This window comes from Cervus canadensis, chromosome 3, assembly GCF_019320065.1.
Source record: "Cervus canadensis isolate Bull #8, Minnesota chromosome 3, ASM1932006v1, whole genome shotgun sequence".
Taxonomy (NCBI): domain Eukaryota; kingdom Metazoa; phylum Chordata; class Mammalia; order Artiodactyla; family Cervidae; genus Cervus; species Cervus canadensis.
Window position 1 is genome coordinate 111421826 of NC_057388.1, and position 22320 is coordinate 111444145.

The following is a 22320-nucleotide window of genomic DNA, read 5'->3' on the forward strand; positions in this document are numbered from 1 at the left end:
CATTTTCACTGTGAGCTGTTTGGTCCAGGGCGGGATCGGAAATGCATGCGGGGCTTCGTCATGGGGAATTCCCCAAGAAAAGTTTCGTGGTTGGATGTCGGGAGTGGGAGTGAGCACGCCCTCGGACGCCTCAGCCAATGAGGAGCTTGCGCGTGCGGGGGTGGGGCTGTGGGAAAGCCATGAAAGGCCCGAGGGGGCGGGGCCCAGGCCCTCTTTCGGAGACAGACTGTCTGAGGGAAGGAAGCTTCGTTGTGCAGAGGCAGGTAGGAGATGGAAAGACTCGTGGGCCTTGTTTGCAGAGACCCGGGGTCTGCTTCTGCGCACGGGGGTGGTGCGTGTCCGTCTCCCTTCAACGTCTTCCCCGGAGGGCAAGGTTGTCGGCCCAGCGCAGCTGGTGCGGATGCCCTTCGGGGACCCTCTGTCCGTGAGGGGCCGTCGCCGGTGGACGGGCGGCCCCAGCGGGGTGACTTGGTTCCTGGGTCAGCAGGGCTGGCGCCTGGCCACCAAGTCGCCCTGAGTTGGAGGGGGCCGTGGGGGGTCGGGGCTGGGCTTCAGAATCTGGGGAACACCTGCTACGTGAATGCAGCGCTGCAGTGTCTGAGCCACACGCCGCCCCTGGCCAGCTGGATGGTGTCCCAGCAGCACGCCACCCTCTGTCCGGCCAGCACCTCCTGCACGCTCTGTGCCGTGCGAGCTCACGGGACCCGAGCCCTCCTTCACCCGGGAGAGGTGATCCGGCCCCGCAAGCACCTGCTGGCGGGCTTCCACAGACACCAGCAGGAAGATGCCCACGAGCTTCTGATGTTCACTCTGAATGCCATGCAGCAAGGGTGCTTGAGTGCATCTCAGCCGTCGGGCCATCCCTCCGAGGACAGCACCCTCATCCGGCAGATCTTCGCTGGGACTTGGAAGTCTCAGATCCAGTGTGTCCACTGCCTCGGAGTCTCGGACACGTTCGACCCTTATCTGGACATCAGCCTGGATATCACGGCGGCTCAGAGTGTGGAGCAAGCTCTGAGAGAGCTGGTGAAGCCCGAGAAGCTGGACGCTGAAAACGCCTATGACTGTGGCGTTTGTCTCCGGAAGGTGCCTGCCACCAAGAGGTTGACTTTGCACAGCACGTCCCAGGTCCTGGTGCTGGTGCTGAAGCGGTTGACACAGGTGAGCAGGGCCAAAAGGGCTCAGGAAGTGCGCTATCCCCAGTGCCTCGGCCTGCAGCCCTACACGTCTGAGCGGAAGGCAGGGCCACTGGGCTACGTGCTCTATGCCGTGCTGGTGCACTCCGAGTGGAGCTGTGAGCGAGGACACTACTTTTCTTACGTGCGAGCGGGCAACAGCCAGTGGTATAAGATGGACGATGCCAAGGTGAGCGCCTGTGACGAGAGTGCTGCCCTGAGCCAGAGCGCCTACGTGCTCTTCCACTCCCGGGAGGGTGCGTGGCAAGGGGGTGCTGGGGGAGGGGCAGCGGCCCCCCTCACGGCTGACCCCACACACCCCGGGGAGCCTGACCCCTCCGGCCCCGGGGAGCCTGCGGGAGACGCCAGCGGCAGAGCTCCTGGGTCGCAGGTGTCCCCGGGGGACACAGAGGTCGAAGGAATCAGCTTAGAGCAGTGGAGACGCCTCCAAGAACACAAGCGGCCGAAGCCGGCCTTCGACCTCCGGAAGATCCAGTCAGCCCTGCCTGCCGGCGCAGTCGTGACTCACCAGTCCAACCACGGAGGAGGGAGAAACGGCAAGCTGCCTGAACAGGAGCACGGCCGGCTCGGCCGTCCCAGCACGGACAGCCCGCCTCCGGGCCTCAGGAGCGTTGGCAACGGCCCTTGTGCCAGCGGGAGGGCCCGAGCGACCAAGAGGAAGAACAAGAAGCCGCGGCCATTTCTGGGGCTGTGGCGGTAGGCAGGCTCTGAGGCACATGCCTGCAGACGCCCAGGCACACTCTGCGTGCGGCACGCCCTGTGTGACCCACCAAGTGTTCCGGCGAGGAGCGAGTTCCTCTCGGCGTTGTGGCTGGTGCAGCCTCCTGGAAAAAGGCGGGGCCTGCAGTGTGCCCGGGGCCACGGTGTTCACCTGGATCGCCCTGAGCAGCCGAGCTCTCGAGGGCTGGCTCTGCTGGGAAGTTCCTGGAGAGGATGGGGTGCGTGACCGGGTCTGAGCACGATCCGAGGGCCTCGCACTTCTGCGGGGGTGGGAGAGTCCTCTCTGGACGGGAGTTTGGGTGTGGGTTTGCCTTTCTTTCCCCGTCTGCATTCTCTGGCCACACCGCTGGCCTCTGGTGAGTGATGCGGCAGGGACACGCCTCCCAGTATGCCCACAGCCAACGGAGTAAGGAGACGAGCTCCTGAGCCCTCCGGGGGGCAGGGAGGAGCGGGTGCAGGCCCGTGAATCGTCTCCTTCTGGCCGGTCAGGCTCTCAAAAACGCCCCAAACGTCGAGCAGGGTCCGGGGAGAAGATGGGCGACCAGGCTCTATGGGTGGAATGTCCTTGGGAGGCGTAGTGCTACTTGGGAAAGGGACCTCCTGCTGGAATGACAGGTAGGACGTGCGTCACCAGCCGGACTCTAGTCCGCAGAGATCCCTGGGGTTCCATTTCCGGTGCAAGCAGTATGCACCTCTGGGCCTGAGCGAGTCGTGGAGACTGGATTCCGGCCCTCAGGAAGCCCTGGGCCTCAGAGGGGCGTCAGGCAAGACATAAGTGCCCCAGCTTGTGCCAGGTGCTCACCGAGAAAAGCCACACAGGGCCAGGGGAAAGGCAAGGAGTGACAGCACAGCCTGAGGGAGCCACAGGGAAGCAGCAGAGCGGTGGTTTCCAAGCCAAGGCCTCGGAGAAACGCAGCTCAGCAGCCAGGGACCCGGGGCCAGGGGCCAGCGGTAGGTGCAGCAGAGAGAGGAAGACCCCCTAAAACGGCAGATGTGAAGGCAGAGCATTCATCTAAACTCCCGGATGATGTCAGAGGCGGCGTGGACTGCGAAGTGGACACAGCGGGTGAAGGCTGGCAGAAGAAGGGGTCAGGGGAGAGAGTGAAAGACCGTCAGAGCCTGGCTGTGGATGCCACTCGCCTTCCAAGGGAGATACGAGTCACTCAGACGCTATGAGTAGAGAACCAGATAAAGCAGATGAGTTATCACAGGGAGAAAGATAACGTGAGGTAGAGAGGCTGCAGCCAGAGGGCGGTCAGGAGCCCAGCAAAACCACCAGTGAGAGGAGCCCAGACTGAACTCAGGAGGTGGAGACCTGGAGGGAGGAAGCCCTTCAGAGCAGTCCTGGAGCAGGGGGAGGAGGAGGCAGGACAGCAGGAGCATGGAGAGCAGCTCCTACAGATGCTGAGGACCCTCGTTGTTTGGGGATGAAGGGAAGCTCAGAGAAGTCAGTCCCTGAAGGAGGACAGACTTGAGCTCTAATCGCTGTCCAGTGTTTCCCCAGATGCTACTCTCCATCAGTTCCCTAACGAAGGCTGCGTTTTAAAACTAACACAAATTACATTACTGTAACCCAGTTATCATCATCACAAAAGCTATGAAAGTGTTTAAAAGCTTGATCATTAAAAATTGAAATAAACAAGTGACCAAACTGACCTAAAATAATGGGCAAATGACTTTACCATTATTCACAATAACCAAGTTGTCCATTGACAGATGAATGCAGAAAGATAAGGTGTATACACACGTATTCCCTGATAGCTCAGTTGGTAAAGAATCCACCTGAAATGCAGGAGACCCCAGCTCAATCCCTGGATCAGGAAGATCCACTGGAGAAGGGAAAGGCTACCCACTCCAGTATTCTTGGGCTTCCCTTGTGGCTCAGTTGGTAAAGAATCCACCTGCAATGTAGGAGACCTGGGTTCAATCCCTGGGTTGGGAAGATCCCCTGGAGAAGGAAATAGCTACCCATTCCTGTATTCTGGCCTGGAGCATTCCATGGACTGTATAGTCCATGGGGTCTCTAAGAGTTGGACACGTCTGAGTGACTTTCACTTCATTTCACTTCATACACACATATACTGAAATATTATTCAGTTTTCAAAAAGAAGCCAATCCTGCTCGTTGCAGGGACATGTATGAACCAGGAAGGACATTATGCTAAGTGAACAAAGCCAGAGGCAGAAAGAGAAATCCTGTGTAATGTCACCTATACAATGAATAAAATAGTCAAACTCATCAATGCAGAGAGTAGAATTGTGGTTGCCGGGGGCAGGAGAAGGAAAATGGGGAGCTGCTGTTCACCAGGTAAGACGTTTCAGTTCTGCAAGATACACACCTTCTGGAGATGTGCTGTATATACTTTGTCTATAACTAATGAGATTATGTTGTTGTGTAGTCACTCAGTCATGTCCGACTGTGACCCCGTGGACCTTAGCCCACCAGGATCCTCTGTTATGGGATTTCCCAGGCAAAAATACTGGGTTGGGTTGCCACTTCCTTCTCCAGGGTGTCTTCCCAATCCAGGGACTGAACTGAAGTCTCTTGCACTGGCAGGCAGATTCTTCACCACTGAGCACCAGGGAAGCCCCAATGACACTATGTTCTACACTTAGAAATTTGTTCAGAGTGTAGATCTCACTAGACTACTGATGCATGTTCTCACTACAACTTAAATAGAATATCCACAGAAGATCTGAAAGGACTTACTTCAACAGACATTTCTCTAAGGAGATATACAAATGGCCAACAAGCACAGAGAAGAATGCTCAATGCAAATAAAACTCACAGTGAGATACCACTTCTTACCCATTAGGATAGCAATTATCAAAAGTCAGAAATAAGATGTGTTGGTGAGAATGTAGGTGAAAACTGAATCTTGTGCAGAGTTCCTGACAATATAGTATAGTACAGCCACTGTGGAAAGCACCATGGCCAGTCCTGAAAAAAATGGAACTGAAGTTACCACTTGATCCAGGAATTCCACCTCTGGGTGTATATTCAAAAGAACTGAAAGCAGAAGTTTGAACAGATATTTGTGCAGCAAGGTTCATAGCTGCGTGATGCAAATAGCCCACAGGTGGAAGGAACCCAAGTGTCCAGTAACAGATGAGTGCATAAACAGACTGCATAACCTTGAATATTGTTCAGACTGAAAACATAAAGGGAACCTTGTCCCAGGCTACAGCGTGGATGAACTTTGAGGACATCGTGCTAAATGAAATAAGCCAGACACAAAAGGGTAAACACTTACGTCCACTTACATAATGTAACCAGGGAGTGAAATTCTCTCAGTCATGTCCGACTGTTTGAGACCCCATGGCCTGAATTATCCAGGCCAGAATACTGAAGTGGGTAGCCTTTCCCTTCTCCAGGGGAGCTTTCTAACCCAGGGTCGAACCCACGTCGGCCACATTGCAGGGGGATTCTTTACTAGCTGAGCCACAAGGGAAGCCCATGAGGTACCTAGAGTACTTAATGTCTCAAAGTAGTCAAATTCATAGACACAGAAAGTGGAATAGTGGTGGGCAGAGGCTGGGAATAGGGAAATGGGGACTGGTTCAGTGGGTGCAGAGTTCAAGTTTTGCAAGAAGAGTTCTGGAGCTGGGTTACACATTAATGTGAACATACAGGTCACAGCTGAACTGGCCACTTAAAGTGGCTAACAGGCTAAATTTTAGGTTATGTGTATTATATCTCAATTTTAATATATAAATAAGTATTTACTCATCTTTCAGTTATTCAAAAGCCCGACATTTTGCATGATGCACTCAGCAAAAAAAAAAAAAAAAGTATATTTACAAATAAATAATTATTTACTCATCTTTAAGTTATGCAAAAGCCCTGCATTTTGCATGATGTACTCTGCATATAAGTTAAATAAGCAGGGTGACAATATACAGCCTTGATGTACTCCTTTCCTGATTTGGAGCCAGACTGTTGTTCCATGTCCAGTTCTAACTGTTGCTTCCTGACCTGCATACAGATTTCTCAGGAGGCAGTAAGGTGATCTGATATTCCCATCTCTTGAAGAATTTTCCAGTTTGTTGTGATCCACACAGTCAAAGGCTTCAGCCTAGTCAATAAGGCAGAAACAGGTGTTTTTCTGGAACTCTCTTGCTTTTTCGATAATCCAACAGATGTCGGCAAGTTGATCTCTGGTTCCTCTGCCTTTTCTAAATCCAGCTTGACTATCTGGAAGTTCATGGTTCATGTACTATTGAAACCTGGCTTGGAGAATTTTGAGCATTACTTTGCTAGTGAGTGAGATGAGTGCAATTATGCAGTAGTTTGAGTATTCTTTGACATTGCCTTTTTTTGGGGATTTGAATGAAAACGGACATTTTCCAGTCCTGTGGTCACTGCTGAGTTTTCCAAATTTGCTGGCATGTTGAGTGCAGCACTTTCACAGCAGCATCTTTTAGGATTTGAAATAGCTCAACTGGAATTCCATCACCTTCACTAGCTTTGTTCATGGTGATGCTTCCTAAGGCCCACTTGACTTCACATTTCAGAATATCTGGCTCTAGGTGAGTGATCACACCATTGTGATTATCTGGGTCGTGAAGATCTTTTTGTGCAATTCTTCTTTGTACTCTTGCCACCTCTTCTTAATATCTTCTGCTTCTGTTAGGTCCATACCATTTCTGTCCTTTATTGAGCCCATCTTTGCATGAAATGTTCCCTTGGTATCTCTAATTTTCTTGAAGAGATCTCTAGTCTTTCCCATTCTATTGCACCAAGGGCAACTCATATTTAAATATTTCTAAACACATTCATCATATCTTTTAAAATCTTTTGGATAGCTTTAATCTTGGACATTTTCCAGCTTTACTCTTGGGAATCAGTGTGACTTTTCCTTTCAGAGAGCATTGTTTGATATGCTTGGTCTTTTCCCACAGATCTTTTCCCCAGGGTTAATTAGTAGAATCAGATAGTGAGTCACCTTTTTCATCAGATGAAATGTGGATAAGAAAGAAATTTGTTTTACAATTAATATTTGTACACAGAGTGTAGAGTCCTAGTCACCAAGCTTCTCACTTCTCTCCAACTCAACATGCAACAGACTCTTGTTGTAGCCACCCAGCTCTCAGGGACAGCCATGCCTGTGAGTTCTGGCCAAGCTAAATTGAGTAGAAGTTCCATTGGCTCTGAACAGGCCTGGCCTCTGAAAACATCCCACAAGGCATCCTTTCCCCTTTCTAGCTGAGCGGAATAGATCCAGTGCCAGGGCCAGATTTGAAACCACCGGTTGTTGATGACAAACCTATAACTCAAAGGCACCATGGCCCTGAATCCTTTTGTTGAAAGGAAATCAACAAGCAGAGTCACTTGACATTTGAAAGCCTATGTTCAAGTAAAGGTAAGATTTTATGATGTTCATGCAACTGATATTTTCTTGTTTATATGCTACAGTGAATAACTTTAACTTACAGGATTATGGATTAAAAAATAAACTAAAAATTCTTTCAAATTATGAAATAGAAAATATTTTTTTGAATATTTGAAAAGATAAAAAATACATTTGTTTATTTAAGAAACATTCAGCATGCTCTCTCAAGCATTGTTTTAGAATTTCAAGATGTACATTTGTGCCCGCATGCTAAGTCACTTCAGTCATGTCCGATTATGTGTGACCCTATGGACTGTAGCCCACCAGGTTCCTCTGTCCATGGGATTCTCCAGGCAGGACTACTGGAATGGGTTACTGTGCCCTCCTCCAGGGGACTTCCTGACCTAGGAATCAAAGCTGTATATCTTACAACTCCTGCATTGGCAGGTGGGTTCTTTTACCACTAGAGTCACCAAGATGTACATACACCAAGATGTATATACATTAAATATAATCCCATAATTTTGCTTTCAGACATTTTATAGTCAGTATAAAAATACAAAAGTGGCCACCACTCCTGCTTTGGATAATTGAAGTTGATGTGTGGTGGATATGGGTGGAGAGCCAGGAGGTGTGGATCATCTTTGTTTCTGGGAACACTCTTAGTTCTGGCTTTTGACAGCAGTTTCAATATATAGAATTTTTTAAATCCAACTGGAGCCAAGGAACTTCTCAGCCCAATCTGTGAAGCCTTAATCCATAATCTGTAGCAACCAACCCAGAAAGCATGGTCACAACCCCTGCAGTATTAAACCTCAATAGTCAGACTTTAATCACTGACTGACAGCTTCCTTATCTTTAATCATCCTTCCTATTTAGAAGCAAAAGGGGGAAACCAAATATGTCCTTCAAACACACATAGAGGAGGCCCATCTTCTATTCAGTCCTCCCCCAGCTTTCCTGAATCACAATCTCTGATCACAATATGCTTCCTTTTTTCTACCAGGAAACTTTCCCATGCCTATGCCTGATTCTGGGAGATAGCAGAGGATAGAAAGGCCTGGTGTCCTGCAGTCCATGGGATTGCAAAGTGTTGGTCCCAACTTAGTGACTGAACAAAGCAACCACAATGCCCGAGTCTCTGCCAAACAAAAGGGGTGGTAACTGAGTCCTTCACATTATGGAGCAAGAGTGCAATAAACAGTGCTCGTTCTCTTTAGGGTGATTTTTGTTTGCCTACAGATGTTAGAAGAGAGAACCAAATAAAAGTCAGGGTAATATGTGCTGCTTTTGTTAAATCTTAAAAAAAAAATCCTTTATCTATCACAGTTTTTAAGTTGAAATCTAATTCACACAAAACTTATTCTGTAAAATGTACAACTGAATGATTTATCATCTGTTTACAAAGTTGTGCAACTATCACCACTACCTAAATCAGAGCATTTCATCTCCTCACAAAGAAAGCCACTATCCATTCAACAGTCACTTCCCCTTCCACCTTCCCCCAACTTCTGACAGTTTGTGTGCTTTTTGTCCCTGATGATTTGCCTGTTCTGCATATTTAAAGTGCATGGATTTTTACAACAGTGGCCATGTATGCTTATTTCTTACACTTGGCAGTATGTCTTTGAGACTCAACTATGGTTTAGCACATGATTCATTCCTCTGTTTGACTTGAGAATTTTCCTTTCTAGGCCATTATAATATATACACACACACACACACACACACACACAACCAAGTTCTTTTCTTTTTAATTGTGAAAAACTCACAGGATATAAAATTTCCATTATGGCAATGTTACGTGCTCAGTCCACGTCACTAAGAACTGTCTTTGTGCAGGGACCCTCTTTGCTGCACCGGCCCTGAGCCACCAGCTAGCACAGCACACCAGCCCAGCCACGACACCCCGTCTCGGGACCCTCCATACCACCCACCCGACCAGGACTCCACACAGGCCTCCCCACGGCGGCCTAAAGAGAGAACTCCATGGGGGCTGGGCAGTGGTGGCAAAGGAGAGAGAGACCCAGGAGAAGGACAGGAGAGGCGGGTGGAAAAGCCTCCCATGCTGAGCTCCCAAGGCTCAGTCGCATGCTCGCCAGACCAGCCCTACTTAACTGCTGGGGTCAGAACCGGTCAGACGGGTGGGGGAGGTGTGACTGTGGACGCCAGCAGCTTCAGCCAGACACCCGACAGTCTACACTGCAAACCTGCCAGGCCAGCTTCAGTCCCCAGGCCAGTTGCAGAGCCCCAGAGCCCCAGCCTCATGTTGGGGGCTATGCCAGCCACACCCTCCAGAGCTCCACATCCCCAGCTCCCAGGAGATCGTGTCCACTGAGGATGTATGACAAGCGGCCTTAGGCTGGGGCCAGTTGGACATGGCCACAGTGAGACCAAGTTTCTCTGTATCTCTTCTGTTCCTGAAGCGCCCACTTTCTTTTACTCACTCAAGCCTTGCTTTGTCCAGGCGTCCCCCCAAATACAGCCAGGCTGCAGGGAGGGGTTTCAGGGCACAGCAAGAGCTGCAGTGTCTCATGGTGAGCAGGGCTGGCCACAACTCACCCTCGACTCTGAGAGAGCATCACTGTGGGTCAGAAACTGACCCTCTGAAGGCACAGGTGACTGCTCCTGGATCACACAGGGGCCTTAGAACTTAGGTTTGTCTTGTGACCTCTACAGCTGTCTCTAAAGGATGGACCATCTAGCAAGGAGACAAACTGACCCCTCGTAATCACAGTCAGATTGGTTAAGGACAAAGGGGGTGGGGTGGGGCGGTGGGAACAGGGATGGGACCTGCCTGCTTCCATTGGTTTCCCACCCCCCACTCCCCTGACCTTCTCCTTCTCAATATCATAACCTGTATTGGGCTTTCTTGGCCCAGACACAACAGAAGTGATCATTCAGTTACTCAATATTCAGTGGAATAGTCATGAAGTGACATCAAGTGTAAAAAGAAAAACTGAAAATAAAATCCATCCAGAGAGGCAATATTTTAGATGAGTTTAGCGTCATTGAAGATCATTGGGCTCTGGGTAAATGTCCCCTTGAAACTCTGGCCCTGGAAGGAGGGAGAAGATGACACCTTTGGTGAATGTGACCTAAGCCTGGTTTGTGTTTAACCAGCTCACTGATTTGATCATTCATCATCGTCACATTTTCTGAGCCCCATTCTGCATCTTCGAGGTTGTCACAGGGCTTACAAGCTGTAGAGCTCATTAAAGTGTGGTTAAAGACTTGAGGGGCCCTGGGTGAGGCAGAAAATGGTGCAGGCAGAGCAGGGGATGGAGAAAGGCATAGTGGACCAGGTGAGGTCTGAGCTGGGTCTCCAAGGGTGAGTGATCAGTTAGCTAGGGCCTGGCTCTGAGCGGGACTCAGATACATGATGAATGACTAAATGAATGAAAGTGGAAATCTTCCCAGGAGAGCAAGAGTGCCAGCTCTTCTGTAACTGAGTCCAAGCTTGTACTGCTCACCTCACGACAGGCCAATTAATTGAGAGATGAGTCGTTGGGGCAAGGACAGCGGCTTTATTCAGAAACCCGGGACTCTCACACCAAGGACCCATCTTACCTGAGTTGGAATTCAGGCTTATTTATACAAAAAGGTGGGGGGTTGGAGTAGGAAAGTCAAATATTTCTTCATTCCAATCATCCTCCCGAGGGGATGTGTTCATTTCTGCCTCCCTGCTGTGACTCACAGGAGAGTCTGGTCAGGAGGTTTCCTGTGAACTGAACAAAGTTATTTTAGCTTGGTGCCCATTACCTGGGATGCAGGGTTCCCAGAGATGGAACTTTATGTATAAGCATATAGGCAACATTCCTTTAGCTGTTACCTCATAATAGGTAGACTATGAAGGGTCGTTGTCTATGATGCATTCAGGCCAAAGCTCGGAACTGCAGGGCACATGGGGGCAGTGGGGAGAGGCCCCGCGGGGCGCCCACTCCACCCCTCACAGTCTTCCTGACTAAGCAGCCTGTGTCTTGACTCCCCGGGGCACCTGTCTGCGCTCTTCTCTCGGACAGGGCTGTCAGAAGCAACAGTCAGCTGGGCTCCTCCCTGATCAGGCCCGAGGACACCAGCTGCCTCACCTGAAATGGGTCAGTCTCTCAGTCATGTTTGAAGCTTTGCGACCCCATGGACTATAGCCCGCCAGGCTCCTCTGTCCATGGGATTCTCCAGGCAAGGATACTGGAGTGGGTTGTCATTTCCTTCTCCAGGGGATCTTCTCGACTCAGAGATCAAACCCAGGTCTCCTACATTACAGGCATATTCTTTACCATCTGAGCTACCAGAGACATGCATAAGAAACTGTTACCTCTCAAAACTGGGGTCAGAAGCCTGGGTGTGTGGTTCAGGCTCTATGAGGCATTTCACATCTTCCTAGTATCTCCTCTCATCTCCCTAAGAAACTCTCATGTCTCAGGACACCTCTAACCAAAACTCTGCTTTTGGTGGGATCTAGTGCTCAGAGGTTAATATTTTCAGCCCAGAGAGACACAGCCTGTGCTTTAGACTTGAGAAACCCTCCCATCTAGCCCCAATCCATCCAAATCGCTCCCGTTCCCCAGATCCCACGGCCAGCAGACAGTCCCTGAGTCTGTTCAGCAGACAAGCTCCCACAGTGTCTGGCGCTGAGGCTCCTCCCGCCCCCGTGTCCCCTCGGCCCTGCACGATGAGCCCCAGTCCTGGGAATGGAGGGGCCCCTCTGCGCTTCTTCTGGGGCTGCTGTTGGGCCTTCTTCCTCCTTCACCCAGAGCAGGGAGCTGGGCTCATCCATGCCCGGGAGTTGGGGGGTAGGAGGGGACGAGCGGTCAGTCCCTCTGTCTCCCGCGGCCCTGGGGGAGGAGGCGCTGGGGGCGGAGGGCGGACGGGGCTTGGCCTGCTCAGCGGTCAGGACTCAGGGCGCATTCGGGGCAGGCTGAACCTACTGGGGAATGTTGATGGTGACAAGCTCTTTCCATCTCTGTAGGAGCTGCTCCAGCTCACCAAGCTCTCTCAAAACTAGCACCCATATATAAACAGCCTTCATCTGGCAACAGGGGGTGGGCTGAGTATTTTCCAGGAAACTCCTCTCTAACCTCGGAAACATTCTGACAAGGTCTCTGATGATGCAACAGAGGTCCGGTTTGGTTAAGAATCAGGAAGGACTCACTGTTTGGCACATGGATCTCCATGCTATGTAGCAGCCTTGATGGGAGGGGAGTTTGGGGGAGAAAGGACACATGGATGTGAATGGCTGAATCGTTCCCTTTGGTGTTCACTTGAAACTATCACAGCACTGATTGCTAAAGGGCTATATCTCAAATAAAAAACAAAAGTTAAAAAGACAACAACATGTGACCAAACACTCACGAAAAGAAGACACTGGATGATTTGGACATTGGCTTCAAAAGTACATTTTGGTAACACAGAAAACCACAGTGTTTTAAAATCCTAGTTTATGATTTAGAATCTATGATATTTAGATGGCTGATCAGTTGTTTAATACAGGCACTGATAAAAATGCAAGCTAGAGACTAACCGGTTTTAATATCATTTTCTGTTTTCATAAATTTTTCACTATAGAGTAAAGCCAGGGCACATGATATCTGTTTATCTGTCTCCCTCCCTCCATCTCCCTCTTGCTGTAGTTTTAAGATTTATGTGACCAGTGAGTTTGCTCCAGCTCTCCTGCAACACACACCTTCATTCTGTAGAAGTGATAACACTCAAGTGAGGAGGTGACGCTCGGTGACAGAAGGAAGGAGACTGGCAGGAGGCCCAGCCTGGCCTCAGCCTGGGGCCTTTACCTGGACACTCGCTCCCCAGCTCCCTGTTGACCTGTAACAGGGGCCTGGAAAAGCCTGTGAGGACCCCTGGCTAAGAACCTTCATGCACGTCTCGCCATTTACATTGTGAGCATGGAGTTCTCAAAGATCTTCAGATTTCTGATTTCTTTAGTCTTCATTAGTCTTCTCACCAGGGGTGTCATTAACTAAATCAGGCTATATATTATAAATATTAACATATATTATTGGTTTATAGATATTATTATAATAAAATAATAATAATACATCACATTTAATATTTACTTGCATTATATATACATATGTTTATATAGCATTATATTAAAATAAGTTAAATTAATAAATATAAATAAACTAGCACAACAATATGAGTATATATTACTCCTCAGAGGCAGGCCTTCGCCTTTTGTATCATCAGCTCTTCCTACTGACCATATTTTGTTTGCCAGGAAACAATGAAGACTGAGGCCAGAGTGAAAGTGAGGGGAAGGCAGGCAGAGAAGACCCAGCCTGAAATTACAGGGGAGACACAATGAGTCACTCAAGTGAGAGAAGTGTGCCCCCGAGACCAACCTGAACTGCAGTCTTAGTGAGGGGAGCGGATGTGACCCCTCACCCGGCCCACCGGCCCCTTCTGGGGAGGCTGAGCAGGAGGAAGCCTCCTCCAGGTGTCTCCTCCGGCTCCTCCCGGGGACCCTCTCATCCTCCCCAGTCTCTGCTGCGACCTTTGTCCTTTGCTGCCAGCAGGCCGTTCACTGCCCTCCGCTGTTCTCCTACCGGCTCTCTTTCCTTCCCTTCCTGATTCTCTGGGCTGCTACCGGCCAGGCTGGAGACGCAGGCATCACAAGACCTCCCTCCAGCCAGTGAGCTGTCCTCGCCCCGCCCTCCTCCTTGAGAGCTGGGTTAATGGGGTGCCTGGGGTTTATTACTGAGGCTTTCCTTGCTCTCAGATTCCTCCCTTCCAGATGCTGAGATGTGCAGGGCAACTAAAGACATTTCTGCATTTCCCTGAATGTGGATGCTAGATGAACCTAGTTTGCTTAGAGCAGAATCATATTGTTCAAACAAAGATTTTTATATTCCCCCAAACAGGAAATGGTGACACCTCAAAGTCATACTGTTACATGACAAAAGCAAGTTGTAAAACAACACACATTATTTGTCTAACTGAACTAAAAAATGATACTATATTATCTGTGCAAATATATATATATATATATATATACATTTGAAAATGTTTTTTAAAAAGCTGGAAGAATATATACAAATGAACCACAGGCACCTTGATGGGGATGAAAGAGAAATGTTAATTTTACTCTAAATTATCCAGTTTTTGTGTGTGTACTTTTAATTCAGGATGAACTTGAACAAGAGTGTATACTGTTTGTATTAAATAAACACTTTACATATGATTGTACAGAACTAGCTTATCATAAAAACTGAACCAATGTACTTCAGAGTCAAACAAATGATAAGCTATGTGGAAGAGACTGAATATTTGCTGAAGGGTTAAAGACAGAATGAGCACACGAGCAGCCCAATCAATGAAATGCGGGCTGCACACTGCTGTCTCCTCCAGTCACTAGAACATCCCTTGAACACTTGCTGGGTTTAAGTCAGCCTGGAAATCAGTTACCTGTCCAAGGCAAGTCAGAATTTATGCCAGGCCCATAGGAAAGACATGTCTTAACTAATTTGGCTGCCAATATCTCTGAGGGGAAGAATATGTACACTTTATTCTCAAAAGTTATTTTGGCCTGTCGTACAATGGATTATTTCATTAAAAACAAAACACTCAAACCAACCTTTAAAACCACCATTGTGGTGTACCTTAAAGCTTTTGCCACTTTAGAGCTTTCTCTTTTTCTGTCATCTCTTAAACACATGCAAAATAAATACAGTGGAGTCCCCAGCAGGAGCTGCTACTCAAGGAGCTCTGGGCCTCAGTTCTTACTAGGAGTTAAAGTGGCAAAGAGAATTTTTGCTCCAGAATTCTAAAGGCATTTTGCTGTTGGATAATCTGAACCTGTGGAAAGTATATGATACCCTGATACTGTTTCTTACAACTGCCGCAGCTCAGTGATTTTCAATATCTTACTTTCTGTAAGCAAATATTGAGAATGCTCAGGAGAGAGCCTAAATATAATGACATAACTCGTTATAAATAGCATATAAGTAGAAAGTGTAGTTAGGTGTGAGTCTAACTTACCTTAAATTCCTAGTTCCTGTGACTCTCAGTCCTACAGACTGAGACTACATTCCGTGGGCATTTCTACGGAGTGGACAGTAGGTGGCACTTTCAGCCTGTTTAAAAAACAGTTCACCGGCTTTGGCATGTTTGCTTGCTTTTTAACTGTTTTACCACCATTGCACAGAAAACAAAGTCATTTAGTACATAAGCATATGAAGTCCAGATCAATGTCTTGGGAGCAATTTCAGAACACAAAGCCATTTAACTGAATCTATAGGGAGCATTTACAAATAACCACAGAAAAGACGCTACCTTTCTGTAGATCCAAACTGCCAAAAGAAAGTGAAAGTCACTCAGTCATGTCCAACTCTTTGCGACCCCTTGGACTGTAATCCCGCCAGGCTCCTCTGCCCATGGAATTCTCCAGGCAAGAATGCTGGAGTGAGTTGCCATTCCCTTCTCTAGGTGTTGGGAGCCACCGGGGTGTGCCCAAACCATGACAAGGTCACGGGATGAGAGAGGAACCTGCAAGGCAGCTCTTTCTCACACGGGGCTGCCCCGGGGGCCCAATATGTCCCCTCAGGAGCCGCCAGGATGAGAAAGGAATCTGCAAGCAGCTCTTCCCCTCGAGGTTGTCCCGGGGGCCCGGTATGTCCCTTGCTTCCTTCTGTCTTACTGTTGCTGGGCTTTCTATTAATTTTTGGAAATATAATATATAGTAATAAGGCCTCCCTGGAAAAGTCCAAGCTTTTTTTGGAAATGCTCATGATTGCTCTGGCTCAGGACATGACCATAAACATCAAGTCAGCAAAGAAAAGGTCACAGGTATAGCTTGGCTGCTTGCTTAAAAGATTATAATGTTCTAGAATAGAAAAGAGTAGAGGCATTTAGATTTAGAAGTAGATGTACTGCATCAGTTTACTTGCTCCTTGGTTGAGAGGATTTTCATTATTGCTATTTCCTTGCTGCTATTTGTTCACTGTTTCCCTTGTTTATACAACATGAGATTATGGGTATTTTTGCAGAGTTAGGAAATGGGGTACATAGGATTTCAATAGAAGATTTATATTAACCAGCTTCACTGCCTTTATCTCACTATTAATAGAGGTGTTTTGCTGCTTTAGAGGTGTTTTGCTGTTTGATAATTAATCATTGTAAATTGAGACTTTGTGGTTTTGGGTAAAGAAAAATATCAGGTTTTTTTGATGGTACTATTCTCAGAAATGACAAACATGTTACTGTGACCCTTCCCATGTATTGTTTTATTGTCCAAAGAATTTACACTGTACCTGAGATTTGTAGGACATTGTTTTTGTTAGAGTGAAAATGTTAGGCCATTGAGGCAAGAAGACTATATACAGCAATTTAAAAATAAACCCTGTAAATCGGAAACATTCTAGATGAATGCATAGGGGAAAAACATGGGAAAGAAAAATATTGACAGATGCACGAAACGATATCAGATATAATATGTGGTGACTTAAGGGGGAGGTAATGTTCATTCTATGCAAACAGAACTATCCTAAAAATAAAAAAAAAGCTACCTCTTCTACGAAACCTTCTGTGTGTGTCTGTCTTCTTCCTCGCCGATGCCACTCATCCCTTGCGTATTCCTGGTCCTGCCGGGGCTGGACCTCGGCATCCAGGGAATCTTCCCAATCCAAATTATCCAGTAATAAAATGCTTTTGGTGTTTGTGTCACAAATGCTCTTTGCTACTTTAATTTCTGATAATGACAGAATCTCAGGTCGACCTAGGCTCTGTCCTAAACTAATTTGTGTCCTGTAACCCTGGTCAGACACCTAGACTTTATAAAGTTTGGTTTTTCTTGTTTGGAAACAATTTGACCCAGCTCACAAGTGAAAAGCAAACTACTAGACCTTAAAATGTTCCAGTAGAGTACAACCAAATGCTGTTGATTCTAGGTACTTCATAGGATGTTTTTAAGCCTTGTCAGCCACCAGATTCTCTTGATTCTGGAAGCTGGGTTTACTAGGGCCTGGTAGCAATGGAAGTGTGATGAAATCACTGCAGCAGTGTTCTGCTCCAATGCACAGGATCTGGACAGACTGGGAACAATGATAAAATATTCTGAAGGGGTGAATCCAGGGCATTTAATCTTATCTGAACAAAAGCTTGTGCACTGACTCATTTTATGCATCACTTCAGGGCGGCCACAGGCTCCCTGGGCTCTCCAAATCCCTCAGCTTAAGAGCTCCTGGCCCGGGAGTGAAAGAAAACAAAGGCAGCCCTTCCATCTTCCCATTCCGACCTCTGGTCCCATCACAGCCTCACCCCTGAGAGGGACGGTGGACGCTCAGCACGCTGTCCCAGCCGCACGGCTGCCAGACGAGTTACAGGCGCAGCCCTGCCCAACGGCCTGCTGCTGCCTGCCTGCTGCCTGGCGTTGTGAGAAGGCCCCAAGGAGATCTAGGAAAAGCAAAGGGGAGTCCAACTCAGCAGAATGGCCCCGAAGCTCGGGGGAGCTAAAGAGATAGGAAGCATGAGTCAAGTCAAGGGACGACCCATTTCCGGCTGTGCTGATAACGGACGTGGCTGAAGCGTCCTGCTCCCTGCGCACGCGTCTCTGCGTCTGCAGGCACTTCCGGTTTGCCTCACGGTGAGAGGCGACTGCTTGTCAGAAGGCAGATCTTTTCTGTCATCAATAAACTGTCTTTTCCTTGCTGTCAGCCCTGTAATCTGGCACTATATGCTCCTTTTTCTATTGGCTGCTAACATTTCTGTAAAAGGAGATCTGTCAAGAGTTCAAAATTCCAGTGGTCTGTGAAGTCCCACCACCAAATTCACTCTCCAGAGTTGTGTTTGAATCAGGTAAAAATGCTCATTACAGACTTAGGATTGAACATACTAATGTGAGAACATGAATGAATTTAGAACTTTTAGAAAGTCTAATTTTAAAGGTATTTGTTTATCTTTAAAGCCCAATGAGAAAAGTTTACTCTTGCTTATCTTGTCTGAGGAATAAACATGGACAGATACTGAAAAAAAGCTACAAGGTTTGAGGCTTTGAAGAATGGAATTAAAAGAGAATGGGTCTCATGAAGAGTAACTCCTTTGGGATGGAGAAGCTGAGAGGAGAAACAAATTGATTCAAGAAAAGATCTTATTATTAGAGCTGAGGTCATCTGCCATTTAGTCAAATTTACTTTTCTGCATGCCAGATCACCTTATACAGACTTGTACAGACACACAATACAACTACCATCTCCACTGATACACAGAGGGGTGCTCTGGCCATCGCTTCAGACCACCTTGTGGGGCACTCAAGATGCTCAGGACTCCATCCCATGTGTCCTGGGGAAGTGACTCCTATGAGGTCCAACCACCGAGCCTAGTTTTACTCTGTTTTCAAATAGCCCTTTAAATCCCCAAGGACAGCGCTCCACTCTCTCACCACATAAAATGTCCCCCCATGTGTCACTGCTCCTCATCAACATGGCTGCTGGTTTTATAATCAGTCTTAAGATATGGTCACCTGATCTAATATTCTTTATTGTGCTGAAGTCAGTCAAGTGTTTTATATCTTACTAGCATATTAATATGTCAGATTCAGAGAAATAATTCAAGTATGAAGTCAAATGATTATCCTATCCATATGAAGTATATAAATATACTCTCTGGGCGATGGTGAAGGACAGGGAAGCCTGGTGTGCTGCAGTCTATGGGGTCAGGAAGAGTTGGTCATGACTGAGTGACTGAGCAATGGTAAAATATTATCCCAATTCATAATGAATGTACAGTGCATAGGGGAAAGTGGGAGAAAAGTATTTTGAAAATTGGACTGAGCTTAGCTAATAAAATTAACAGTGGTAAATGTTGTTTGAGGGAAGAACATAATGAATTATGAATTAGGAAATTTTCCTCTTATGTGAAAGGAAAAAATCAAGTCACAGAACATTCTCATGAGTAGACATATTTATTTATTTATAAACTGTTTATTTTCTGTCATCCTACTTCCATTTTAAGAGTTTGTGGGGTTTCCATGATGGCTCATGGTAAAGATTCCTGCCAATGCAGGAGACATGAGTTCAATTCCTGGTCCAGGAGAATCCCACGTGCCTCAGAGGAACTAAGCCCTTGCACCACAATTATTGAGCCTGTGCTCTAGAGCCTGGGGTCCTCACCTGCTGAGCCCACGCTCTGCCACTACCGCAGCCCATGACAGGAGAAGCCGCTGCGAGGAGAAGGCCGTGCCCCGCAACCAGAGAGTGCGCCCCGCTCACCGCAACCAGAGCAAAGCCCGTGCAGCAGCAAGGACCCAGCACAGCCCCACCCAAGAAAAGAGCCTGTGCAAGACCAGCCGAAGCCCACTCCGTCTTGTCCCTCCCCACCCCGTGGCCTGAGCAGTGGGCGCTGCAGGCCAGCCCTCGGGGGCACTGCGGAGTGGGCAGCGAGCTCGCCTGCCCGCCTGTGGACTAGGCCACCACCTCAGATGGAGCAGCGTTGCACTCAGGTGCTGACGTCACCCATTCACCGTGACGTCCTCCTTGGTCAGAGCCTGCTCACTGCCACCTGCCTTTCCCTTTTAATCTCTTCAGAATGTGCAGACGTGGCGATCAGACACGACCTCCCGAGTGATCACAGGAAACGGTGCTGCGCACGGGCAGAACTGCCCGGGTGAGCACCCGCCATCAGACCCACCGACTGAGCTCCCTTTGTGCCGGGAATGGGTCGTCTCCAGAATGCAGAGGAGAGTCTGTGTCACACAGACCGATGGTGAGAAGTTCACAGGAGTCTTGGCTCCTGGACGCTGCCTGGGTCTGGTTAGTGGAGGCTCCAGGAGTGAAGCGGCCGACCACAGGAGCGGCGGCAGCAAACTGCCGCACAGCTCGCTGCCGAGGGTTCCTGGAGGACGCAACGGTGACAGAGCTGGGTTTTCAGTGGCAACAATGGCATGAGCTGCCGACTGAAGTTTCTCCCATGTTCTCTTCGGATTCCTAATGTAGACGGCCTCACTTTTCCTTCTGTAGATGTCCTGCTCCACTGGGAAGTAAAGGCTGGTGCCACCTAAGGGCTCCTGCTGCAAAGAACGTGATGATGTCCCCCTGCATTTGCCGGACATCAAGGACCCAGAATAGTGTAAAAGATTCACTTCAAGGTATGACGAGAATCCAGACAGTGCCATATGGACCACTGTCTGGGTAGTGTGGGAAAAGCCTGAGAAGATGTTTTAGAGAAGTCAGGTAATCTTTCTGATAAAACAAACTTGACTTTCATTCAGTTGGTAGAAATAACACTATGAGCTTTACTCTTTAGAGGTTTAACATTTTTTATAATCTTTTGACATTTATGAGAAATTTATAATACATGTACAAGGTTCAAGAACCTAAAAATATAAAATATTTTATATTACATTGTTCCTCCTACCCCCTCCCTTCTTGTGAAAGCTCTGCTGCTTTCATGGTCAGTCATGGTGTTTCGTTTCCCAGGAATCTTTCCAGAGTTTTGAATTTTTTACAAATTATTTATTTGGCTGTGCCAGGTCTTAGTTGTGGCCTGCAGGACCTTTTCCATGGGAACTGTTAGCTGTGGCATGTGGGGCCTAGTTTCCTGACAAGGGACTGAACTCAGGCCCCTACAATGAGGGTGCAGAGTCTTAGCCACTGGACCAGGAGAGATGTCCCAGAATGCCATTTAGGCAGACACAAGCAGCTATGAATATCGTTTCTTCTTCATTCTACATAGTGGTGCTAGTGGTAAAGAACCCCCCCTGCCAATGCAGGAGACAGAAGAGACTCGGGTTCAATCCCTGGGTCTGGAAGATCCTCTGGTGAAGGAAATGGCAATCCACTCTAGTATTCTTGCCTGGAGAATTTCCATGGGGCAGAGGAGCCTGGTGGCCTACAGTTCACACAGTCACAAAGTGTCAGACATGACTGAGTGTCTTAGCACACAACCACATTTACAGACATAAATGATAGTATACTGTGCACAATGTTTTATTATATCTTGCTTATATTCAGCTGACAGTATCTTGGGGAAAACTCTCTCTTGGGACACTATTTTCTGCAATTCAGTCCACTGAATGGATGAGGTACTATAACACACTTTACTGGTCCACATTGGAATAAACACTAATATTCAATTACATCTTGACATCACAAAAAACAATGTAATGCATAACCTTAGCCTATGTTATTCCACTGCAGGAAAATGTATAAATTTGTAATGCATTGAATAATGTCCAACATTCATGTCGGACTGAGAGTCCTCACCAGCCAGAGTGAAGAAACCTCCTTGAATATGCGGGGCTTTAAACCAAGGCAGAAAAAATGCATATATTAGAGCTGAAACTAAAAAAAAAAAAAAAAAGAAAAAGAAAGAGGGAGAGAGAGAGAGATATGAAAATAATCACAAGCCTTAAAATAAAGGGAACATAGACTTGTACTAACAAACCTTAGCAATAATCCTGAAAAGTGTTTGTTATGCAAGTAACCATTGCCTACCAGGAAAAAAATAAATTAACACTTTCAGAAAACATATAAATAAAACAAAACAAAAGCATTTCTATCACCCAGGAAACTTTAAGACATTTAGGGGTCCTGTGCCAGACAGCAGGTCTGATGTATATTTCATATTATCTTATACCCACCCATAAAAAATGAATGTAAACCCCTTTATATACACTTCAAATATTTTAGAATATTCAAGAAATTGACTACTTTTTGGAAAAATATGAACTGTCAAGACCATTAATTAAAGCAACTAAAGCAAAAGAAAGATAAGCAAGGAAGGCTATCAAATAAAAATTTTCCAGAATTACTTCTGAAAATCATGTAAAAGCTATGCAAGCAAAGAACAACTGGCTACAAAAGTACCACATAGTTTTAGAGGATCAAGAATAGAAGAACAGAAGACATCTGTATTTTGTGAATATAATTAAACCCTGCTGTCAGAACTTGACATAAGTGACCTAAAACAAAAGCACACACCAATTTCACCTACTATTCTTGGCCTCAAAATCCTAATCTATTAAATACTAATAAATGATATATGAACATTTGCAGAGAAATTCTCCATCTCTAAAAAACTTAGGTTTACTCACAGTTTTTGTTCTTTTAAAGTAAGTCAAGT

At 47.1% G+C, this 22320-nt stretch overlaps 1 protein-coding gene across 1 annotated transcript; it reads left to right on the forward strand.

Moving 5' to 3' along the window:
* Positions 1–270: 270 nt before the first annotated feature.
* On the forward strand, positions 271–2236 carry LOC122437913 (ubiquitin carboxyl-terminal hydrolase 17-like protein 6). The gene has a single exon (XM_043462383.1). The coding sequence runs from the start codon at positions 271–273 to the stop codon at positions 1894–1896; it is 1626 nt and encodes a 541-aa protein (XP_043318318.1). The 3' UTR covers positions 1897–2236.
* Positions 2237–22320: the final 20084 nt, after the last annotated feature.